The sequence below is a fragment of the Opisthorchis viverrini genome (assembly GCF_000715545.1).
Source record: "Opisthorchis viverrini unplaced genomic scaffold opera_v5_426, whole genome shotgun sequence".
Taxonomy (NCBI): Eukaryota; Metazoa; Platyhelminthes; class Trematoda; order Opisthorchiida; family Opisthorchiidae; genus Opisthorchis; species Opisthorchis viverrini.
In genome coordinates, this window is record NW_008752086.1 from 155,119 (window position 1) to 171,357 (window position 16,239).

General features: G+C 43.6%; 1 protein-coding gene across 1 annotated transcript; it reads left to right on the top strand.

Moving 5' to 3' along the window:
* Window positions 1-11,156: 11,156 nt before the first annotated feature.
* On the top strand, window positions 11,157-15,828 carry T265_10947 (hypothetical protein; the record flags this gene model as incomplete). The annotated part of the gene is made up of 2 exons (XM_009177466.1): window positions 11,157-11,440; window positions 15,606-15,828. The coding sequence occupies 2 exons, from the start codon at window positions 11,157-11,159 to the stop codon at window positions 15,826-15,828; spliced, it is 507 nt and encodes a 168-aa protein (XP_009175730.1).
* Between the last annotated feature and the right edge of the window lie 411 nt (window positions 15,829-16,239).

Sequence of the window (16,239 nt, forward strand, 5' to 3'; positions counted from 1 at the left end):
AAATCTGAAGTGCGGGATTTCAACGAGAATTATTTGATTTTTTTTCTTTCCAGTAATGCGAACTCAAGACAGCTCAGTGGGTAAGGCACGAAGTTGGAACTGGTCCTGGGTCCGAACCCAAATCCGGCATCTCAACTACTCCAATCTTGATTTAGGTAACCTGACAGTATCTCAGCTCTCGTGCATCCTTTAGGTGGCTTTGCAGTTAGGCACAGAATGGCTACTACAGCTGACCGATCATTTATTGTCATTATTATTATTTCCCGGTAATGTGATAGGAAGGAAGCGTTACTAAAGTTTAAATGTTAACCTAGTGGTTGGATCACACCAATGCCTACTATGATAACAGGTAATACTATAACTGGTAGAGATGGGCCCAACCAACGATGTTCGGTTTCGCGGAGGTTACCATCCACCATTGTTCTCCAGAACTGCATATATAAAGAAAAGAAGCCTTTGAAAATCAGCTGGTCGACAGAAAAATGCTGGAATAAAGCCTTTTGGATTACACAACCAGCGTACTTACAGTAATGGATTAAGAGAACGCCGAAGATTATAACCAAACACGTGTTCCGAGGAAGACCAAGATAATGTGACACTATTCACCAGGGAAGGCCACACAAGGTCGAGGATACTATATGTGAAGTGCTACTTTTACAATGAAATTAGATGCTATGTTTATGCAGTTAGTCAATGTATCGCTTGAGTGATTTGTGATTGATTGTTGGCGATATGCTTTCTTGTCGTCACCTGGACAGCTGAGGATTCAAACGTTATCTTTTCACGTTCAACCATGGAGGTGTTGTCTAAGCTCATAGTTTCTTTTGAAGTTTCTCTGATTCCGTTTAACGTAGGGGACTGAAATTTCCCGATCATCACACAAGGTGTCTCTGTTCAGTGGATTAACGTGGATTATTCATACAGCGTCACATCGCATGCCACGGAACTGCAGAACACCAGTAGGGCCATTTAATTGATTCAGATGCCAACTATCATCAAGAAACATCCAACATGCACGATGCGCTACGACCATGGTTACTATGTTTACTTCTCTAATTATGAATTAGTAACGAGCTGTGCCACAGACGAGATCAGAAGCTTTGTCCATTTGGGTAAAGTGACTAATGAAATTGTGGTTAACGTTGGCGGCTAGAGAAATCACATACAAACATAGATGTTGGAATAAGCACTATTTACATCACATTTATTTTTCTGCTTAGAAGTCCTGGTTCGGTCACTCGGCTAACCATACTATTACTATGAATGCTGTATAACAAAGCTAGGCGAAAGTCGTTGAGAGCAGCAGGTAACCAGTAAACGTATATCTCGCTTAATTGCGTCTAATTATTAGGAATTTCCATCAGACGCTCCAAAATTCTCCGCGCTTGGATCTTATGAAATTGGGGTAGGCCATATAGCTGATTTAAACACACATGTAACCACAATTAGTAGAAAATGAGCCACGACAAGTTCCAGCCGAATGTTCTGAGCTTTCCATTTTCGCTTTATTGGGGCAGAAAAAAATTCAAAAGATCCAAATTTACAACTGAAGATTTCCTAGGGTTTGAATGCCATTTATGCACAGTTGGCTACATTCGACACAGACTTTCCCATCAACAGCAGCTGCATCGCTGGATGCCAGCGCACAGTTGCGGTGACAAGCAAACTAAGGGTGGAGCCGGATGTGATACTGTCTTAGAGCCTCTGATCCGAATCAATAAACGGGGTGGTTTGGTAAACTCGCAGAATCCTGTTGAGACCTATCAGCCAGCCTAAGCAAGATGGGATTGCAATGAACAGCGTCGCATTACTAGCGCCGCAATACACACAGAGGCAGTTGTGTCTAATTGAAATGCTTCATCATCCGCCACAATATCATACAAACATACATGAATATGACTGTCCAAGAAAAGGCGTTTTGTGTGCAAAAAAAGGAACAAAAGTTGCGAGTGCTGTGCTGAATTACTTTCATTGCAACAGGTTTGAGCAAACTTTTTTCAACTTGCCGGTCGGCACCTGGAAACGGATACATCTTGGATGTGCTGGTCCCCCTCAAGTCCGACGCCGGTCATGCAAAGAAATCTACGAATTAACCCAAGCACTCTCCAACGATCGCGTGTGGTGACGGTCATCCTTGCTTAGTATACACGCCGTAGCGATAGTAGGGTGAAATTGATCGAGATTCAGGCGTTAAGGATGTGACGGCCTTTGTCGTTTTAATTACTAACGGTGTTTTGACTCAACTTCCGTATTTCCGATCAATAATTATCAGAGATAATGTGAAAAACTCAAAGCAAAGTTCTCTGGGCTGAGTTTAACATGAGGTTTTTCTCCACTAAATCGTCTTGACTACTTTTGCAATTTAGTGTTGGGGATAAAAGAGATTTTCTACTGATTACAGGCTACATGTTATCCGGACGTCACGTGACTACTGTGGGGGACAGTTATATATCAAACAGTAAACTGTCTGATTCTTTTACTGACTAACCGCATACTTTCGCAAACGAAGCGCTTTGCTTCAGCGCTAACATTGTCCGCGATTTTGTCGCATTGGCTAGGCCCCATCTTATAGTCTGGTATTTACACTCTCTCAGCAAGTCCCACCATATTTTCATGGAACCGATTTGTGTTGTTTTCAATAAAAAGCACATCAATGGTGGGATAGGACACCCAAAACAAATTTTCACGATGCCAAACTGCACATCTAAAGATGTTTTGTTAGTACATAATAAACTGACCATCACTTCCTCTAAGTTCTTCCGAGTTACCCTTTTTCACCCAGTTGTAACTCTTGTTGGCCACTTGGTCTACTGTTTTATACCTGATGCTTCAACATCTACCAAATGAAGAAGTCCAAAAAGCTTGGGCCTGAGGACTTAGGTGACCAGTCAAAGGGTCCTTCTCGGCTTATTCAACTATCCCCGAATATTCCATTGAGATATTCGGACACATTTCGAATCTAATGTACCGGACATCCATCCTGTTGAGACCGAATACCAGTTATGGATTTGGGCTTCCGTAGCTGTGAAACTAATTGCAGCAGGTGCTCACATGATAAGGCTGCAGAATATAGAAGTTAGACATTGAACAAAGCACTTACAATTCACGTCATACGAAAGAAAAGACGATCCGGTGATGGTTGTGCCAGGAATCTCAACCCAAAACTTCAGTTCAGCCGTTTGTTGAACGCGACAAGCACCATAGCAATTTGGATTGTGTTTGCTCTAATGGCAGTTTTTTCGGATTCTGCAGTTCGGATGGGAAAGAGGGGGAAAACATATCTCTATGGCCCAAATACAATGATAAGGAACCTGTTCCTTTTCCAGATCATTTTACGGTAGTTGTTGAACCTGCAGTCCATCAAAATTCCAAATTCTGTTGTTTTATTATCGTAGGCAGCTGGAAGTGTTGAACTTTCCTGCGGTTCTCCGTGTGTTATCTCAGGAATTCTCACTTAATTCTGATCGAAATTTGCACGTAGGAAGATCATCGGTGGAAATTCTTGACACATGTTCTCCACATGTCTTCTACAACGCCGATGTGTCGGGCATTTTGTCATAATTTCCCGAGCATACCTGCCAGTTACTAATCCGATGCACTGGAGCAACGCACAGTCCTATTTGTGATGTAACAACACCCCCCACAATTCGTGACGACTGCACTCGCCGGTCCAGTGACCGATGAATCCGGTTATCCCGAAAAATCGACCTGGAACTCCCAGTAAGAATGTCGTAAAAGGAGTGAGCTACGGAAGGTCGAATGGTCGAACCCCGCGTATCGCCTGTATCTTACGTGCTGCCCAACCGGTACGGTAAACAAAACTGTCGAAATTTGTGAGGATTCTGGAGGCTGCACATGACTATCGAGCGATCCAGAGAGCATTCGCTGCCGTCCGAACGAAATACAGCTAGCCTTGTCACAATGGGCTTGTCGCGGTCGATTAACCTCATTTATGGACTAGTAAATATACGCGTAACATTACTTTTCAACAAGCCCAACGGAGAATCCTGCCGCCAAGTAATCCAATGGTGTTCGGGTTCTTCAGAGGCGCAAATAGTGCAGCGTTTTGAACGCGCATACGTATTTTTGTCAAAAACAGAAACCTTTCGTACTTGTGGTAGAAATTTTAGTATAGTTTGAGTGTTTGTTTCTTTGTGTGTGTGTGTGTACTTGCGAGGACGACAAATGGATATGGTCAATTCTTAAAGACCGTTGGGAAGTGGAGTGAAGTGATTGTGTGGTACCAGTGAATGTGGAAGAGTAGGCAAGCGTTAAAATGTCTTTCCGCCAGGTGATAACGGACGGCTTGGCAACGAGTATAAAAAATCGTCGATTCGACGATTCGGACAATAAAAACCACACGGCAAGAGAACTTCCGAGCATAAATTTAGTTTGATCCATTCGTTTCAGTTTTAGCTACACCGACTTTTGGAGTTTAGAAACGGGTTCCACTGCCTGCGACTCATTCCCAACCAACCAGTAGTCACCTACTGTAGGTTCGAAGAAAAGATGAACGTGATCACATTTGGCTGCGATCTTTAAACAATACTTTTAGAGATACAGAAACTTGGACACTCGATAAACGCGACCAATGACTCAGCAAGATAATACCGGCCTTGTCTGTATGTCTACCTTAGGGTGTCTATATTGGAAAGGTTTGGTCAGCAGGTGACAAATCCACCAAAAATCAACCCACAAAGTTAGGATAACAATACTTCGAGAGACATGGTTAAAAGCCTCCAAAAATGACAAGTGGAAGCGACAAACTTTTGAACTAACCCTATGGTACCCTGTCGTCGAGAGTGCCCAAAGGTATTCTTCCGCCTTTTCAGATCAGAAGTTTTATACGACACTGACATAATTTCCTGACCAACACTTCATCGTTTGTGCTCCACCAACTCGGTTTTTAGACCCTAGACGTTCGTGCCTTTGCAGAATTGCTGCGCTAGTATATTCCGCGGAATCCCTATCCGGTAATGTATAAGAATAAGATGAAATAGGCGTTCAGGGAACCATCAGCATTGTGCATCTCATGAAACTCGAGGGAATTTCGAACCCGTAACCTTTCGGCTGGTAGTTTGAACACCTAACCGTTCGGCCACGAGCGCTGGTTGACCACAATTCTACCTCGAACCCGTACCTTTCGGCTGGTAGTTTGAACACCTAACCGTTCGGCCACGAGCGCTGGTTGACCACAATTCTACCAGTAAAACGAGGTTGCCGTTCAATAAACGGTCATTCACCCGAAGTTCCTTAACAAGCGGAGACTAAGTAACTGTATAGTGCTATCGATTTTCATGCTAGCGTCTACCGTGAGGTGGAAACGGCCCTTATCACTAGTTTTCGTCAAGCGGACGCACCTTGCACTGGTGCTTCAGATCACAACGATATGAGCTTATCAGGCTTCAAACGGAATGCTTAAGTGCTATCAAGTACTTGATTGCTAAGTCGAATCACTATATGGTAAGCGATATTACTCTGGATTCAGATTTTGTAGGAACTGTGTGCAACTATGGACAGCTCATGGCTACAGAGCCTAAGTGGTCAAAAACTAGGTTTGATGGATCGTATTCCTTCTTTCCGTTACTTGCCCAATCGCTGCGTCAAAAGTTCTCTCCTGTCGTCAAACTGCCCTTTACCATAAATGTATCAGGCTTATTGCCAAGCTTGGCGGACAGATCAACGACCATCTATCCAACCATCTGTGTCCATTATTATCCCCCAAGCCAGTATAATCCTGTTTCCTCTATTCATATCACCCTTATTTCTAAGCTAGTCTCACACACAACTCATTCCGAACCTTTACGTAGCCTAAACGATGCGTCTCTCACCCGTCTCTCGCCGCTATCCTTCGCTTGGCCAAGCCAGTCAGTGTTCAATCTTGCGCATCGGCTTGCTCTGTCGCGGTTGTTTGTAACTTTACTTACTAGCGGGCCCGTTGTCCAGCCCTTTCTTGACTGGTCCCTGCTCGAAGGCTCGCTTTCAAACTGCATCGGCCACATCATTTGGGGAGTTGCACTGCCTCCCTGTAAGTGGATTAACCTTGGGCTCCCGCTCTAGTCCCGGTGCAGACACAAGCATGAAAACTGAGCGTTGCTAGGGTGGGTGCGAAGCTTGTGATGCATGCCCGAGTTTGATAATTCCCTAAGGTCATCTGACTCAATGCGCTTCGGTATTATATGTCAACACAACCGAGAAGACCATCGGGACGATGGTGATTTTTGCTACAAAACGACACTGACGGAACCCGTACGAAAAGTGCTGCTGTTTTTAAATAATTCTTCCTTGGTGTACGTTTTCCTTTTATTGAGATTCCGAAGGACATAAATAATTCAGCACCGTCAGTGTTTTCGAAATGCTTCTGCTTGCAACTCCCGCAAGATTCTTGTTTGTAGTTAGGTTACTCATTACATTTGCCATTCAAAACCGCCACTTCAAATATTCTTGCAGAAGCGTTTTTCTCAAACTTCGGAACATTTAATATACAAACGGTGTTGTGCTTGCAACACGCCCAGTAATAATCCCACTTCAAATCATCTTCTGGGAGCTTTATTGTCTAAGAGTTGGAAGCGCTGATTGATTTTCTCCAGCACGTCACTAAGGTCACCATCCTAAATGATGTTATTCTCTTTGGAAAATGTAAATATATGGCAAGTTTCTGTATTAGCGTGGTAGAAAAGATAACAGATGTTTGCTCTGGTCCCCAGTTAGTTTTGGAACTGCAGGCGTGTTCCATATTACGTAGTATTGGAAGGTTTAGAATAGTAAAAGTAGGGCTAAATCAAACTTTTGGTGCATGGCCACAGGCCTTGGGCCTGTTTGCTTCAAACTGCTGCACCCAGTACCAAGTGAACGATGGACAGCCTTCCTGTAAAAGTTCGCTCCGGTCATCCTTATTCCATAACACCCAATACACTGACTTCTTTCTCCATACGATTTTAAAATACCTGTTGAGTCCTTGGCTTAGTAGTTGTGCACAACCACTAACCCACCACTACGCTCCTCAATGACGCACTGATTATGTCACCTCGATTGGTGATGAAACGTTTGCAATCAAATTGCCCAGCTCAGCGAACAAGCCAACGACCACCATCTACGCTACCTGAGCTACAGACATTTTCTTCTATAGAAATTACCTGTTGAGTCTATCATCAGCTGGTTAGATGGTTCTGATGTTCGAATAGAAAGAATCAGGTTGGTATTGTCCTCAGTAATATTAGCATAAGTAGCATTGTTGTCAAGACGCAATAGAGCTAGTTTTTGTGGCCAATTACTGCTCACATTTCGCAGTCGAATACCAACTATTGTTATTTTTACCAAGCTTTTCCTGAGACGAATAAACAACGGTACATTTGAGATTTTGATTGCCCTTGAAACTCCGTGGATTCCTCGTCCTTCTGATGAGTAATGGGGGGGATATATTTCGAAACCGTCCCACATCGGGGTTACACGGTGAGGAAGCACTTCCCCTCCGACGATACAGGGCCTGTTCTCTTTGAAGCACAAATTTGGTCTGAACAACGATTCCAGAACCAATGCAATGCTTTGGACTATATATTAACGATATTAACCGGTCGATAATGATGTGGCGATCATCTGCACACGAAATCACTTGACCGTTACATTGCTAGAAAGCATCCTGCATTCATTCATCGAACAGAAGCGATTCGTGTACAAAACCCACACTTTGGACAGCAAATAGCAGTATTTTCAGTCAGTCGGAATTAAGTGTGAGTGCCGTGTGACAAATTATCCCCGAAGGAAACCAAATCCGGTGTTCTGTGTCAGTCTGTTGGTGGATTGTTGTGCATGTCACTACCATGACTTTAAGAAGTCCCGAGTTTTCTGAATTAAATAGCTCGTCTTGACGATGTCACTGGTGGAAATGTCATCAAGCATGAAATTACACCAAACCTTTCTGGATGATGCACAATAGAGTTTTTATGAGTATGGATAATATCGTTAGTTCACGTGTACGGGTTTTACGTATTTTCGCTCTCCCTCAACTGAGGATCCCGAAAAGCGGGAGGAATCTGCCGAACCCTATACAGACTCTGGAAAAATGCAGAAACAACAAACTGATTGCTGTGAGCACCCAGAAAGCGATGAAGGACAAAACAGTTTAGCGATACTGCAAATGCGATATCTTCTTACAAGTGGTGCGTAGAGCTGAATTGACTGATGAGTGTTGATTGTGAAAACTTGTCAATAGAAGTACATGCCCCAGAGTTTACAGAAAACACTAGGTGACTTTAATTATTTAAGAAATCACAAGGGGCTATGCATTGTCAAAACTTGATTAAAACAAAAGATTTGCGTGCAGCAGCGTGAGCAGCAGACAAGTCACAACAGAAGTGAATAGATAGATACTTTATAGGCAGTCCGTCAGGGGAAAACCAAGGAAAATCTGGGGAGGACTTACTGCATCTAACCCGATAAAGAGCACATGGGATGCGAAGTGCTTTGATTCTCAATACTGGAGTCAGATGGGTTCAACAACCATGTTCATTTTCCCTCACTTAGAAGACATGAAACTTGCATGCTGAAACGCAAGACCTGTATTGAAAACCGAAGTAGGCATAGAACCATATCACTCTAAAGAACAAGCAAGAAAAATTGATATGCCCTGACGAGAACAAGTTTATTCCGGACGGTTCACATTACTAAGCATCCTCATAATCCGGACCTGAGTTCCATGATGAATGTCTGAGGAATCGTGTGAGGCTGTGAACGTTACCGCATCTTCGACGGTATCAAGAAATCGTCGGCGAAAATCACGAGTAACTACAAAAGTCAGGTGGTGACTCCTAACACATTTGATGAGAAGTATCTAGAACGCTATAGACCAGTGAGGACTGAAAGACTTTTCAATATCTTTTGAGTTTAGCTTGGTATTCGGAGTGTTCCGGTTGCAATGGAGTTCTATGCTAGAGGACCGAGTTCGGGAAACCTTTACTTGTCAATACATTTACTCAAGAAAGTTTTATACACTATATCGAGGTACCCCAAATATCATGCAGCACATTCAGTTGCTTGAAAGCATCATAAACGAGAGATTTAGCTGGGCTCCAGTTGAGCCTCCCGTCAAAACCAAATTGATATGCAAATGTGGGTATTTCGTTATTTGGGTTCAAGTAGAACATAAACTTGATGGAAACTCGTGGACTGCGACAAACTGATGAGCCCCAAGGAGGGCGAAACCGGCTGTGGAAACGCCTTCAGCAACCTCATGAGTAGTCTGCTTCATCCCTTTTGAGGATCATCAACACAAGTGAACATACTAATTACTTGATTCGTTCGGGCCCACAGCCTCAAGGCTTTTAGTTATCACAAAATGTAAGTGCCCTGCATCCTCCTTCAACAACACGATCTGTTGTTGAGCGCCCACACCCCTACTCCAGTGAATACCTCTCAGACGGAGCGCCGGCGTAAATTGCTCGCTCAAATCTCCCTAGAGGTTTGTTAGATGAGTGTGATCATTTAATTAAAAATTAAACTGCTCCGAGCTTTTACTTTGAAAGAAATCCACGGCCACAGAGCTGAGACTGTCCAACCAGATTCACATTATGCCATCACCGTCATCCGAATCCTATGGATTTTTGGCACAAGACTCTTTTTCTGCTAAGTTGAAGGTGTACGCTGAGAATGTCACATTGACCCAGTCGACATCACTAAAATTAGGAGACTACTGCCCCCGGAGTCGGGTCCAGTACTAATATTAGAAAGCCATTAAATGCATCGGAAAAAACAACATCTGCCTTATACAACTAGCCGTCAGTTAGACGTGCAGGCGAAAACCACTCATAGTAATAGATCAGAAGACACTGTACATCCACTGTATTCTTACAGAGAATCATAAGGAGCTAGTATCTGTAGTGCGATTCAAACCAATTAGCTTACGAAACACAACCAACTAGCAACCAGGATAAACTGCACACGGATGCATACCTATACTGTTAGGATGGATCATTACGGCTGACGTGACTTTAGGTTTACTCGGGTCGCTGCAATATCAGTTGATGGCTCTCGTTATAGATTCAGAATTCACATGAAGTCAAGATAGTGTTGGGTGTGGTCAATCTGACCAGTCTTGTTGAAAGGCCGATGAATCACCCAAATTGAAATTGCCTGATCTGTTGCGACAAGCATAGATTGTATAGTTGACTCGCTTACGTTGGTCCTGAAAGTCCAAAACGAAGGAGCCAGTATGCTTATGTGTATAACTGTTAGTCATTTAGGTTATATGTGATCCCACAGATTTAGCGAGACATGGTTTCAAGAGTTTGTGGTGGCTTTCAGTGCCCGTTGGAAACAGACGGATTCACTTTGATTTGCCTTACATCCCATTCCAGGAAATAGAATGAGGGGCATGGCAGCTCACTTAAGGGAAGAGAATCAAGAGGCAGTTTTGTCTTCCAAAACATGTATAATAAATGAAGATTAGTCGATTTCATCATCAACCGAATTGGGAATCTCAATTTTCCCTTAGACGTGTGTTTAGCTCGTGCCGACTGGAGAAGCTGTTGCGAAAACATTTTATGATGACCTCCACAAGGTCTAACAATTTGTTTCCTTCTGTTAGAAAAAGTGAAAGATGTCCAGACAATTGGCAAATGTAGTTGTTGGTACATCTGGCCGCTATCAGACTGCCATGCTAAAATCACAAGTGGCAGCTCGTTGCATTAAGGGGACTTGCATTGAGGTGGACCGAATTCGGTTGTCAACGACATATCCAGCAGCTGTTCTATTCCAAGATGATTATAATAAAAGTTGGCGGAATGAATCATTAGAAGGCCCCCGAAAGACCTTAGCTTGTATTAAGGGCTTGCAGTACCCCGAGGGCACCACATCGAGGCATCTATTACAACAGTGATCAAATTCATTCTACACTAACGGTTAGTAAAATTCTTACCTCCGGTTTAACCCACCCAGCTAGGTGCGCACACACTTACAGATTATTCTTGCACTCTTTATCTACGTATGCACCGCATGGATTATTTCATCCAGTCTTCAGTTCGCACGCTAGACCGACTTATTTCCGTTCCTGCAGTCGACTTCAACTTAAATGCAGTTAAAATCAAGCGCAAACGAATGTTCCTTCTCACATACAGGGCAGGTTGCAGCAAGACCTGGTTTAGATGAGCTAAAGAAGTGGAATGTGTAAAAATCAGATGAACGATCCAATTTTTATGATTCCGTTGGGGTTACTGATTGATGTGTCGGTAACAAGTGAGCTGAACCAGTGCAGCCGTGGTAGCCATGCATTCATCGGCCGAAGGAACAGCTCGTTCGAAAAAAATCGTTCATCTACAGCACCCTTTCGGTGCCTAACTGCCATGCAAACGGAAGGAAACACGAGGGCTTGGATACTGCCAGGTTGCCCGGGCCTAGACATAAGCAGTCAAAATGCTGAGGTTTGGTTCAGCTCATGGACCTTCCGGTTCATAGGCCGGCGCCCTAACCACTGAGCTATCTTGAGCCCTAGGAACTGATCAGGTCCTGTGAGTTAGGAGTCGGGTTTTATCAAAGTCGAGTTAGTGACAGTAAGTAGTGAGAAATTAGGTCGTGAACATGGACTAGAAGTATGAAATTGAGACAACGAATGCATGACTGAATTTCAGTATTCCGAATATAAACTACAGAAATAATTAGTATGACCATAGGGTGATTTCCAACCTCTGGAGAAATCATCCAGCATCGTCACTGGGGTCCTTTTCTCGGTCACTGTTGACGACACAACTCTAACTGAAAATTTCCCTAACAAGGGTGGTCGGTTACAGCAGTTTCCCCGAAGCATTTAGGAGATAGTTTGTCAAAAGCAACAGCAACTAGTACCTAGTCACATAATTAGCATACACTAGTGAGCAAACTAATAAGGGGCCGCAACTGCCAAGCGATAGCCTCAAAGATGTGCATAATGTAACCTATATTTTGAGTCCCATCGATAATGTGATTTGCCAGGAGAGCCCTAACACCATCCACTTTCGCCAGTCGATTCTAACATCCCGATAGTAGGCTGAAAAGAGCAATTCCTCTTGAAGCGAACGTAAGTTCACACAATATAAACAGTGTCTTCCATACGAAGACAGTTGGGTGGTTACCCCAAAGTACCTGACTGATTCTCAGTGATCATGTGGAAGAAACCAACAGGGGACAAAGAATGTGTGACAAAACTAAGATGTGTATTAGATTGCTGTGACCTTTCCTACCCAATACTGAGCTGCAGCTCAAATGTTTTCCTACCTTCAGCGGAAAAAATCGCGCTTAGTTGGCTGATCCTATCTTTGTTTTACGTATTTTTTAGTCTGCCCACAGTATGAGAAATGTGGTCACGCATCAAGTTCAGTGAAGGTTAATGAACCTCAGATGGAATTTCCAGTCATGGTAGCTATACCTGTTTCATTTAGTTCGTTCGTAGGCTGCACAAGAATGATTCACTCCTGTAATTTGTTTATGGCTTTACAGGTTTCTTCGAACGTGTCAAAAAACTCTCTCCCATTTATGTACCCAGCATCGCTGTTTTTCTCGTAATTGCAAGAAAGCTCGACGAAGTCAGTCTTAATAGTTTCTCACCCGACCAGCCTGGAAATCGTACCAATCAATTTATTACCTATAAACCGTGTACCGTAGGCACATTGGTTCCAGCTGCAACCGCAGTGTCGCAAGGCCTAAAGCCATCGTTGCAGATTCCAAGCTCTCCAAAAACATCGACAAAGGACTTATCTTTCTTCGCTTAGTAATTAGTCTAGTGTGACTTATTCAGCCAGTCATCCTCAGTTGAAAAGTTAATCATTTGTGATTGACTGGTCTTGAACGACTGAAGAACTCCAACTGCGGTCCATGATGAAGGAGCAAAAGAAAGGGCTGTCCGAAACATTGCTATAGCTCTTTCACCAGCGCAGACGGACTGCTTACCAACCACCGGTTATCTCCGTGGACCCTTGGGCGGCCTAGTGAGTGTTTTTTTCTCGCCCACAATGTAAAAATGTCGACACTATTTTCCCACCCTCTCCCTATATAGCACCAGTGCATCCTGCCACTTTCTTCACCCACTCATGATTCGTCTGATAGCCTTGCTAAGCCACTCAGGCATCTCCAAGGTATTGTTCTACGGTACCATTCAATCCTGACCCGGTAATTTGAACTCCTACTTAAGAAAGCTTTTGCTTCCCTCAGTGAGCTAATTTCCAAATACAACACTATAAAATGTGCGAAAAGTAACTGTTCTGATGGCGCTTCTGGTCCTACCTATACGCTAAGGTTGACATAGATGTCGAGACCGCATACTTTTTCATACCTACCGATACGACTTCCGTCAGTCAAGTCTTAGCTCTCTGACTTTTGGCACGCCAGTCCAGACTTCATTCCCGCGAGCGTTGTATTCTCTTCGCCTCAAAACTTCTTAGGCGGATTGCGATGGTACGCTAGTGAGGCAGTTGTGCCGAAAATGGTGCTACTGATGAGAATATTGATGATGTCTATGAAAATTATTCTCACAGAAATGTTGGGAGACAAGTGTCCGTAGTAGTTATTTACCTGGGAACTGCAATGTAAACACTGATACTACAAAAAATGATGCGAGGGTGCACTCTAAAGAGTTACCTACAAAGTGGAACGATTGGAGACAATTTTTATCTAATCCGGTAAGCCGGCCCGATAAAAATACGCGTGATGGCTCTTCTCAATGAACAGAAGTATTGACAGTTGAATGTCCAATGTCCTAAGGTAATCGGCATGGGCGTATATTTTGGCTCATGAACAGCGTTTCTATCATTGCTACGTGAAATTGCTCCAAAGGGTATCTACCAGGTGGCATTGCACAAAAGAAAAGCCCTACCGAAGTACAGAGGTCTAGCTTATTCGTCTTCTTCCATAGAGCACGTACTTTGTTGCACAGGCAGCTTTTCACGCTTCAGGTCCCCATACCAGTATACTGCACAAAGTGTTTGGAGGAAGTAACTTGAAGAGCAGTCCACACCGAAAGGCTCATCCGTTATAACAGGTAGCTCTGTCATCCTCCACAATCTCTGTTGGCCACCGCGCCTACGCGTCATTCAACCATATGAACTATAGACAGGTGAAAATTTTGACAACCAATGCATCTGACTTACTAGTGTTCACACTTTTGGACAATATAAACAGACCACTGTGGCTCGTAGGCTTGATTCACTTTCCACTGTGTACTATTTCAATGAGGATCCAGTGTATAACAACCCGACGGGCCTCCTCGTTGGCTCATCGCTTCCGGTCACTGTTCTATGGTAGTCTAGAGGCGACCACGGCTGCTTATTCCTGGAGTATTATGGTCCTCAACTGTCGGGATGATAAATCTGTTTGCGTGGATAATAGTAGTAGCCATCTTGGGGCCATGACTGGTCATATCTGCCACAGCACCTAAATAACAAGATGGCAATTCTGACCCGTTCATGCGCATATGGTTACGCCAAAGAAAAACTGACACTCAGTAAGCTGTCATGATACTTGGGCTCCTCATGAAGAGCAATGCTATTTTTGTGGCTTATGTGGATATGTGGGCTTAATCTTTCTGCAACTCAATAAAGTGATCGATTTGGACCGGAATCCACACTCATACAAACGCCTGATGCGGTTATCAGCTGATCACAGGCATGCTGCACTGCAGTAACTTCCGAAACAAAAGAAACTGCCAACCTAAGCAGCGAATCGATCCCATTCTCATCAGCTTTCTTTGATGTGGATCAATTACTGACTGGCACGCGTTACGTGGCACATGGAATCTGATGGCTCACTAGTAAGTTGATGGTTTGTCATGTATTGTTCGGAGGTACGAAAGTCGCGCACACTTTGTCTAGCCATGCACGAGCTTATAGATCCCAATGATGAGAGATCGAAATATGGTGAAAAATGATTAACCCTTCCGGTCAATTCACTTTCTGATATTGACTCTTGCTGGGCAGTGATTTCCATGATCCCCTGAGGCGCTTGGCGGTCTGCCTGTGTCGCAGCGCAACGAGCTATACGAAAGTACTGAACTTGCGACGACCTTAATATTGCGGCCAGGTGACATTCTTGCTTGTTTACATGAGACGGGTTGATTAGCCTACGGGACATATTAATCACGCTCAGCGTATGTGGCCCTTTATCAATCACGGTGCCGAAAAGACCGGTTACTCACCAGAAAAAGAGCCTACAATGGCCGTCAGAGTTCGAAAAATTCGACTCAACGACATGCATACCGTTTCCCAGTTTTCGTCCGTCAGTCGCCACTGTTAGGAGGACTACCTACAAACGAACAAATCCAATTTGCTAACGATTTGTCCAGTATACTGAAACCTTGTTTCAGCATCTCACTGGTATCCTATTGGACTGTTAACCCTTCATATATTCTGGTTCAGTTGAATTCCATATCGCGAAACGATCCACTTGTTTGCAGTATAACTTCCTAGAAGTCGTCTCTTGTCTAAACTAACAATTCAGACTGATACATTACCAAAGTGGATATAAAACTGGAGACGGGAACACAAAGCGAACATAAACATGTCAATTTCGGCCGAGGACTTGAAAGCAATCCCTTAACAGTAACAAGCGCAATTGTGACTTATTTAGTCTCTTACTCAAGTTATCAGATATCGTTTCCATCTCAAAGCGGCACTTTCTTATCCTTTGCCGATTCCATCGCAGCAACTATTACCGAATTTCTCTAAGAACCAGCACCTGGTCTCACATGCGATTCATGGTACATTCGCTGGGAAGATATATTCGAGATTGAGTTTACCGACAAAGATGATGCGTGGAAATCCCATCTATTGGTTCGAAAATTCGGAACCCTCGAGCACGGTCGATTCCTGAAATTCATTCTTCCCAAACACCCAAAGAATCTGAACTTTGCACAAACAGTGGAACAACTGAGTGAAGTTTTCGGTGAGAAACATTCACTTTTTAATGTTTGATACAGTTGTCTCAAATTGGCCAAGCGCGATGCCCACAATTACATCACTTTTGCCGGTGTCGTCAACCATGGGTGTGAAAAATTTCAATTGCAGTCACTTACAGAGGATCAGTTCAAGTGTCTAATTTGTGGCTGCTCTTCAGTTTCTGCAAGAATCAGATATTCGCACTCGATTGCTTTCCAAGTTTGAGCACGAGAAGGATATTATAATGAGAGTACTCACCACCGAATGCCGTTTGCGTAATCTTAAGCACGATACCGCAATGGTACAGCAGACGTCACGACCTACTAATCCCAATTACATGAGAAAC